The following is a 9,841-nucleotide window of genomic DNA, read 5'->3' on the forward strand; positions in this document are numbered from 1 at the left end:
CAAAGGTTTATAAACTATATTCGAGTCACATGTGGACTCATATGTAAGTAGTTTTAGATCATTTTGGATGGTAGGCTACTCTTGTTCCGTAGAAATATGAATATACAGTCATTTCACCTTTGATATGTGTGTGTGTGTGTGTGTGTGTGTGTGTGTGTGTGTGTGTGTGTGTGTGTGTGTGTGTGTGTGTGTGTGTGTGTGTGTGTGTGTGTGTGTGTGTGTGTGTGTGTGTGTGTGTGTGTGTGTGTGTGTGTGTGTGGGGTAGAGATCAGAGGAAGAGGGTGGAGTAAATGTCTGGTTGATTATCATAAAAAAAACATCAAAACCTCTGTTCAAAGCATGAGGAAGTCACACATCCTCTCCGGACAGAATTTGACAAGTCATCTGCAGCTCATTGTCATCATGAGAAATATCTACATTTATTGTTTGCTTTCTGGTGAGTGACCTCTGTTTGTTTTCATCTGTCTCTGTTTGTGTGTCTGTCTCTGAGTCTATATGATGCTCTTAATGCCTCTGTCTCATCCTGTGTCTGTCCATTGGTGTCTGTCCTCTGTACAAAACTTGAAAAATATAGTCCTCACATCATGTTCTGAATTAACAATGTGTGAGTCATACTGATGAGCTGTTTTCTTGTTTATCTCTTGTACTGTAGTGTTGAGTATTGTGGAGACAAAACCTCTCTACATAACCGGCCATGTTGGGGGTACAGTGTCTTTCACATGCTCAAACTGGGATGTCATCTTACCCTCCAATGAGGATAATGCAAAGTACCTCTGTTACTATCCATGCAACACAGATGAAGACATCATTGTCATGGCTAAATCTGGAGAAACTAAAACAAGCAGAAGAATAACTTTGAGAAACTCTGGAAAAAATGCATTTGTATCCATCACTAAACTCAAAAAGTCAGATTCTGGAACATACGTATGTGGACTGGAAATGAGCCTTTTTACGGATAAATTCATACAAGTGCACCTTGATGTTAAAGATGGTGAGTCTGTAACTAATGTGCTTCAATGATGAACTGTACACATTGTAAGTTAGCAACTGCCAGTGCTCTGTATTTTATTTTCATACGTTGAAAGGACTACATTATTGAAACTAAAATGTACTCAACTTTTCTACTTTATTGGCTGAAACTAAAATTAGAAATGCATAAACATAAGCACATGATCAAATATATTTCTCTGTTGTTCTCAAACATGCTTCCAGCTCCCATTACAACTACTAAGAAGACCACTCCCATTACAACTACTAAGATGACCTCTCCCATTACAACTACTAAGATGACCATTACCACAACAACCATGCTTCATGAATCCTCCTCCTCCTTGACTTTGGGAACTGGTATGTAGTCTGTTTACTTAAATCCTATGAGTGCAGTGTGTCCTGCAATAAAATATATAGATATAGTAAAATAAAGTTTGTTTATTATTGTCTTTTTCTGTTTGATTCATTTCATGTTTGCGAAGCACTTTGTTGCTACATAAATAAAGTAGGAGGTAGATATATGGGTGAATATGTACAGATGTGCAGCAGGGTTCAACACCTGTTCAGCAGCCTGATGGCCTGGCTGTGGAAAGTAACTAAGTACATTTACTTAAGTACTGTACTTAAGTACAATTTCGTTCTTTACTTGATTATTTCCATGTCCCAATACTTTTACTTTTACTCCACTACATTTATTTGAAAATCTGAGTTACTTTGTAGATTTTGACTAATATTACAAAAACATACATTAACCACTTCAGCCCTATATACATTTGGGATATTTGAAAATAGAAGATCTACAAGCTCACAATGCGTCGCGATGAGACACATTGTGAGCTTGTAGATCTGCTATTCTCAAAATAATTTTATACATTTGAAAACTTGGAATGGGACATTGTGCATAATGAATAGTTTACTTTTGGTACTTTAAGTACATTTTGAATTCCGGACTTTTACTTTTAACAGAGTATTTCTATATTGATACTTTTAGTTAGTAAAGCATTTTAGTACTTTTTCCACCACTGTTATTTTGAGTCAAAGTGATTCAAAACTTACAGAAGAAGGATGTGTGTTGGTTTGCCTGTTTTATAATTTAGTATGTCATGCTTTTTTATGTCATGTATGTTTACTATTTTGTCCACCTGCTGATGTATCTCACTTATACACACTTCTAGGTTTGCATGTTGGTTTAACTGTCATGTTAGCAGTGACAGTGGTGGGCCTGCTGATATTCTACGTAAAGAGAACCAGAAAACCACACGGTGAGAACACACACACACACACACACACACACACACACACACACACACACACACACACACACACACACACACACACACACACACACACACACACACACACACACACACACACACACACACTCGCCGGGCGGTTTACGGAGGTACGTCCGTCCCATATAGGCTTCTCTGACTAACAGGTCATTTTCTATTCTAGTGAACTAACCCTTCAATTCACTCATAGAAAGCACTTAAGCCTATGGCGTAAGATATTCACTCCAGTTCGTTAACCAATCTCCATCTTAAGGTCACACCCTTTTTCAGCTATAGGCATCGACCAGGAACAACCCATTAATCCCTCGATGCCTATTATCACCTTAATTACTATTGGCTATCCTACTAATCGCATGCAAGTTATTGTGATTACTGGTTTAATTATTCTGAATTTATTAACAATGTCTAAATCCAGGGTGTTGTTTCTTGAATAATGACTAAACCCTTTTAATCAATACCCAAGGTGGGGTTAGAGGTAACCCATAAAATCCTTATATATATATATATATATATATATGCACAAATCTATTTTTACTCTTTGAAGGAGATAAACCAAATAAGGGGAATTATCCCCAAAGTGTGTAAAATAACTCTATGAAACTTATTTTAAATGCAGGAAATGTAAAATGTATTATAGTATTGCTTACAGCTTTAAGCAGAACATTCAGGTACAAGTAAGTAGATTGAATACAATGTTCAATTAAGATGTTACAAATTAATCCATATCCCGTACATGAGAATATTAAAGTTCTATATCCTAATAGATCTCAAATACATAGGTACTCTTACCCTCCCATGCTGTGATAAAACAATACATAACTAAAATATCACCTTCTGGTAGTTCCTTCCAATAATCCAGATTCCTTCTTTCTACATGTTGTCTACTTTAAAGCAGAGCGAGGTATAAGGCGTACAAACTTTCCCTCGCCTGACTACAACCTAATAATAGGCTATAAAGGGTGAGGCCCCTTATAAGACCCATTATCAAATTGAGAGATATTTTAGTCTAATACATGCACTATGTTTTTGGCAGATTTTTCTACCCCATCTATTATTAAGCATCTAAATTCCATATTCGCACAAGTCAGAGGCTAATTCCCCAACTCGGGTGATATGGTGAGATTACTCTAACATACCCCAGGTCTCTAACGACAGCGCGCAAAGTCTCTCAACAACTTGCTCTCTGAACAGTGTTTATAAAGGGCATTTTGGCCCATCCTATTTTTCCTACCACCCACGTTCTCTGGACCATATCCCGTTTATTACCCCATGGTCAGCGCGACTGTGCTTGATGCGTCATCATGACCCTTTAATCTATGTTTGGGCCATATCACCTCTTCCCTATTCTTACACACTATTTCACCATATGCAATACCCTTAGGGAGACTATGTTTCCATAGTCTCAGTAGCTATTGCCCTATACACTAGTCGTGAACATTATTTTCCTATCTATACTATTTATCTCAGTTTACTTATCGTCAGCTAACTAACCCAAATAAACTCTTATTTAAGTATAAAGCAATAAAAGCATTTACTCTTCACCCCATTGTCGCCTAATCAGTGTATTAAGCTTATTACATCTCTTTAACCTGTATGTTTACCTTTATTAATTATTATTACTAGTCAGTGTATTCCTGTGCTACCCCTAGTCTGTCTAGTAAGGCCTTTTCTCCCCCCTTGTAATACCACGTTACCTTCTATCTTTATACTTTCCTCCCTAACACTCCTTTCAGGGATTACTTAATCCTTACCACTTCTTTTAGTGATTAACACAATCTTTAAGAATATAGTAAGCATTACCACACTTTATCATTATTTAGTTACTCCATCTCTTCTTATTTCATTTACCTTTTACTGTCTTTAAGTATTTTTATTCTTATAGAGAGTAGAGTAAAAATAGTAGAGTATTTCTACTCTTTCTTCCTCAAAGTCACACTCTCTCTGCTTTTTGGCTCCTCGCCCAGCTTTCATGGTTTCCTGTCCTCCACTAGAAGTTCCTCTTTTCTAGCTGTTTGTTTTACTGCTAACCTATTTCGTCATTCTCACACACACTGTAATGGCCCTGTCTTTTCTCACATCTTCATTTTAACCCCTTCCATTCAAGCTTGAAACAGAAAGATGTTAAGTACCCTCCTCAGTACTCAGTTCATCAAATGAACACAGTTTAGGCATAAGGCATCCATACAATGAATATATGAAACAATATGGTGGAGGATCGCTCTGATCTCCCTCATCGCCAACTGATTCTCTTATGGACTGTCCGGTGATGATGGAGGGGTAGGTGAATTCCCCCTTCCTGGAGTGGAAGGCATGTAGACCAGGGAATGATGCAACCTGGTGATGATGCGGCCTGGTGATTGTGGTCGTTGCAACATCAACCTTATCAGCTGCTGCTGTTGGGGTGTCGCCTCTGGACCCTGTTCTAACTCCACCTCCCTGTGCTCCTCACTCCCCTACTGCAACTCCTCTATATCAGTGGTTCTCAAACTTTTTCATGTCAAGGACCCCCAAATTGACACTTATTACCCCACGGACCCCCGTTTGAAAACATAAGCCAGGGACCCCAATAAGAGAAGGTTTTTACGGCTCTCTAGCAGTGATTCTCAACCATTTTAATTTCAAGGACCCCCAGTTTAACATGCATTAGGCTACGGACCCCCATTTAATGGCATTTATACCTCTGGGACCCCAATTCATATTGTAAAATCAATGTTTATTTAACTCTGAGAGTGTACAAATGGAACCAAATGGACCCGCTAGGGTCCATTTGGTTCCATTTGTACACTCTCAGAGTTACAGACACATAAGGGTCCATTTGGTTTCTGTCCATCATTTAGCTGGGGACCCCCTGGAACCCCCTCAAGTACCCCTGGGGGTCCCCGGACCCACCAATGCTCTATATCACTCTCCTCATCACTGCTTAACACTATCACAGCAACTCGGTTCCTAGCGTCTGATTCCATCCTGTCTTCATCGTCGCTAATTTATATCACTACCCTCTGACGCTCTCTCTCTCTCATTGTTTCTCCTAATTCCTCGATATTCCTCTCCACATTTGCTCTTTCCGCATTAAGAGAGGCGATTGCTAGTCCACCATTTATGGTGGCCAACACATTTTCTAATATCTCCTCATCTCTTAGGGTAATTTCTGAAGGCCCCTGAGCTGCATAGCTGGGCCCTGCTCTGTTACGGGGCATAGCGCCATCTGAAGGCCCCTGAGCTGGGCCCTCCTTGACTGTTATGAGGCATAGTTCTATCTGAAGGCCCCTGAGCCGCTGAGCTGGGCCCTCCTTGACTGTTACGAGGCATAGTTCCATATGAAGGCCCCTGAGGTGTCGGTACCACATAAGCTACTTGTTCGGCTTCTGCCAGCCGTGGATCTCGATTCATGCAAACAACTGCCCTCCGGGCACACACACACACACACACACACACACACACACACACACACACACACACACACACACACACACACACACACACACACACACACAGTAGCCCTGGAACCTAATATCTTCTTCTAAAATATATTATCAGTTAGATGAACACATGTTTTCCATATTTTCCAGTGGCCGTCCTCAGTACCAGGAACCCCACTGAAGATGATGGAGAGGTGAATATTATGACAGTTTTCATATGATTCTTCATTGTTCTTTGCTCTGGTATAACTTGCGTGCTATTGTGTTGTTTTCACTCTACATTTTTTATGCTGTTTTGTCTGAAACATGTTTGTGCTTGATGCTGCTCTTTCTTGGTTCACATCTCGCTTTAAAATGGTTGACATGGTTCATCTCAAGGAGACTTCCAGATTAAATGAAGGTTAAATCCAACTCAGACTGTCCTAAACCAGTCATGTTCTGGTGGGTGTCCTAAATGTCATTGAGTTAAGAATTGCACAGTTTTAAGTGTGACAGTGACATCACACATGTTGTGCCCTCTAACTGGCCTGCTAATGGAGCACATAGTCAAATCAAATATAATTTATTTAGCACATTTCATACAGGCATAGGCTCTGTCTGTCTGTCTGTCTGTCTGTCTGTCTGTCTGTCTGTCTGTCTGTGTCTCTTATGGGTCTGTTGTATAGATATGATAAACCTGTCTGTCCGTCCAGTGTTCCGTCTGAATATGTAGGGGAGGGAATCCTCCATTCTGTTGAAGTCCATACTGTGACAGAATCGTGTGTCACTCACAGAGCAAAGTTTACCAACACAATGTATGTAATAACATAATGAACTAGAAAAAGTGCTCCTCGGAGCACAAGTCTCCGCCAGGAGACTTGTGTTGGGAATGTTGGGAATGTTCTACTTCTGTGAATGTTCTACTTCTGTGAATGTTCTACTTCTGTGAATGTTCTACTTCTTATGTTCTAATTATTATGTCCTATCCGTCCTGTCTATGTAAGTGTCCTATCCGTCCTGTCTGTGTAAGTGTCCTATCCGTCCTGTCTGTGTAAGTGTCCTATCTGTCCTGTCTATGTAAGTGTCCTATCCGTCCTGTCTATGTAAGTGTCCTATCCGTCCCGTCTGTGTAAGTGTCCTATCCGTCCTGTCTGTGTAAGTGTCCTATCCGTCCTGTCTATGTAAGTGTCCTATCCGTCCTGTCTATGTAAGTGTCCTATCCCTCCTGTCTGTATAAGTGTCCTATCCGTCCTTTCTATGTAAGTGTCCTATCCGTCCTGTCTGTGTAAGTGTCCTATCCGTCCTGTCTGTATAAGTGTCCTATCCGTCCTGTCTGTATAAGTGTCCTATCCGTCCTGTCTGTATAAGTGTCCTATCCGTCCTGTCTGTATACTGTAAGTGTCCTATCCGTCCTGTCTGTATACTGTAAGTGTCATATCCCTCCTGTCTATGTAAGTGTCCTATCTGTCCTATCTGTCCAATTATGTATCCTATCTAATTGTTACAGTATCCACCATTTCTCAGCCATTTCGTGATGGTTCCTGTCTTACCTCACTTTGAAAGAGGCACAGACTCTTTCAAAGTGACGCCATGTATTTATAGGCCACTATACGTCACTAGCCAATCAGATCACACTATTTCACCGTATTGTCACGTGTCACGTGAGGCTTGACCAATCGATGTGTCATATTTAGAAAGTGAAAACAAAGTCTCCTGGCGGAGACAACAATAAGTGTACACGTGATGCGGAAGTCTGCCGCGGAGGAGCTGTTGAGAGTGGTCGAGGATACACTTGATGTACATTCGCTCAATGCGGAAGTGGAGAGCCTCCTCGCCTCCTCCACTCGACTCCACTCGCCTCCTCCAAGACGCACATGAACAATTGGACCGCGACTACTTCCGGTTCGAAGTCGGAGTGACCGAGTGGGAGTGAGCGAGTGGCCGAGATTTTCGGTATTGGAATCTGGCTTATGACTCTTTCAAAGTGACACATGTATTTATAGGCCGCTATCCGTCCTGTCTATGTAAGTGTCCTATCCGTCCTGTCTGTGTAAGTGTCCTATCCGTCCTGTCTGTGTAAGTGTCCTATCCCTCCTGTCTGTATAAGTGTCCTATCCGTCCTGTCTGTGTAAGTGTTCTATCCGTCCTGTCTGTATAAGTGTCCTATCCGTCCTGTCTGTATAAGTGTCCTATCCGTCCTGTCTGTATACTGTAAGTGTCCTATCCGTCCTGTCTGTGTAAGTGTCATATCCCTCCTGTCTATATAAGTGTCCTATATGTCCTATCTGTCCAATTATGTATCCTATCTAATTGTTACAGTATCCACCATTTCTCAGCCATTTTGTGATGGTTCCTGTCTTACCTCACTTTGACAGTGGCGCAGACACTGTCAAAGTGACGCCATGTATTTATAGGCCGCTATGCGTCACTAGCCAATCAGATCACAGTATTTCACCGTATTGTCACGTGTCACGTGAGGCTTGACCAATCGGTGTGTCATATTTAGAAAGTGAAAACAAAGTCTCCTTGCGGAGACAACAACAACAAAACGGTTCAAAGATACATAATGTCTCAGCAGATGTTCACAAAACAGTTGTGAGAGTTGTATTTGTCTGACATACTCCTTCCTTCCATTTTTTAATCTAGGCTCATACAAATGAAGCAACAAGAGGTGAAGACCCCGGTCTCACCATGTCCGTCTACGAGACCATCAACCCAACCTCTGACATCTATGCTACTGTACAGTAGACCCCTCTGAACAAAGAGTTACCTTCAATGTAGATTAGCAGCCATTCTAAACCAAGATATACTAAAATGTCTCATAGATTTTCAATTAACAGTAGACTATATAGAAAAAAATATTGAATCCCCTTATTTACATCACATCCCTCAGCTATGCAGTCAAGTTCTTTGATTGATTGATTAAATATTGTATTGAATTTTTCAGAGGTACAGCAGTACAACGGGTTAAAAACGCCAAATGGATGAGACACAGAAAAGCCAAAGGCGTGTTTCGCCTTTCCACTATGGTATAATAAACATTCATCACTCAAACAAATTGGACAGACAATATTGCAACAAACAACAATACAAAATGTACAAAATATATATAATATACGAATGAACACACACACACACACACACACACACACACACACACACACACACACACACACACACACACACACACACACACACACACACACACACACACACACACACACACACACACACACACACACTCTACCGGCGGCCATAGCTGGGGCCATAGCTGGGGCGGCCATAGCTGAGTGGTTAGTGAGTGAATCGAACCTGGTTGCCCCAGGTTCGATTCCAGGCCAGGCCAGCATATGTGTCGATGAAATGAAATTTGTCCCTGAGCAAGACTCTTAACCCCTAATTGCTCACAGGTTCTCATTGGAAACAAGACCGCAAGGACTTTCATGAACGACCTGTTAAAAGGAATTATCCTTATCCTTATCCTACACCTAATGCATTTGATTATTAATACATAGAGCTGTATATACATTATTCAATTAGATAATTCATATCATTGTTAATATTCTTAAGTACTTCACTCATTTATCCCTAAATGTAATGCAGCGTTTTGAAATAAAGTAGGCCTACTATTAACTACTTTGTTACTTTTGTATTATTATTCTATCTTTGTATTGTATTTTAAATGTTTTAATCATCTTGGTATCTTATTGTGTACAGTACAGAACCTGTATGATATATGTCCTCTATGGTATCACTATTCTCTTCACATGATGTGATAAGCCTAGATAAAAGTGGTGGGTCATTGTAAATAACTGTTTCACATAAGAGGCAAAAAAAGAGAAGCGTGTAAGCAGCACTAACCAAGCAGTTTCCTGTTCCTGTGAGGGAGGTTGTCATAGTTACTGTAGCACAGTGTTAGAATGTATGTCTGACTATGTATTAGCCTACAGGAGGAAACAACAGACAACAAAGACATACTGTAAGGGCATAATGAATTCGGATTTTGAATAAAGGATAAATATCAATATACTGTAGGTATGTCTGATATAGTCTAAATAATGACTCAAAAAGTATTGCATAGTTGCATATACTATGCATACTATGTCATAAACCTACAAGAGTCATATGGTTGTCAATATCAGCTTACATACTGTATACAGT

At 40.4% G+C, this 9,841-nt stretch overlaps 1 protein-coding gene across 1 annotated transcript; it reads left to right on the top strand.

Annotated features, from left to right (window-relative positions):
* Positions 1-919: 919 nt before the first annotated feature.
* LOC311036729 (uncharacterized protein) lies at positions 920-8,860 on the top strand. Its single transcript, XM_084045637.1, has 5 exons — positions 920-991; positions 1,213-1,347; positions 2,166-2,252; positions 5,852-5,895; positions 8,327-8,860. Exons 1-5 carry the CDS (start codon positions 940-942, stop codon positions 8,426-8,428), a joined length of 420 nt encoding a protein of 139 aa, XP_083901763.1. The 5' UTR covers positions 920-939; the 3' UTR covers positions 8,429-8,860.
* Positions 8,861-9,841: the final 981 nt, after the last annotated feature.

Source organism: Gymnoscopelus microlampas (genome assembly GCF_963454915.1).
Source record: "Gymnoscopelus microlampas genome assembly, chromosome: 20".
Taxonomy (NCBI): Eukaryota; Metazoa; Chordata; class Actinopteri; order Myctophiformes; family Myctophidae; genus Gymnoscopelus; species Gymnoscopelus microlampas.

What these genes read in the sequence shown, in the direction of transcription:
- LOC311036729 (XM_084045637.1), top strand. Translation starts at nt 940, where the DNA reads ATGAGCCTTTTTACGGATAAATTCATACAAGTGCACCTTGATGTTAAA. An exon ending in CTCCTTGACTTTGGGAACTG is followed by an intron (nt 1,348 to 2,165) that starts GTATGTAGTCTG and finishes ACACACTTCTAG; the next exon opens with GTTTGCATGTTGGTTTAACT. An exon ending in GAGAACCAGAAAACCACACG is followed by an intron (nt 2,253 to 5,851) that starts GTGAGAACACAC and finishes CATATTTTCCAG; the next exon opens with TGGCCGTCCTCAGTACCAGG.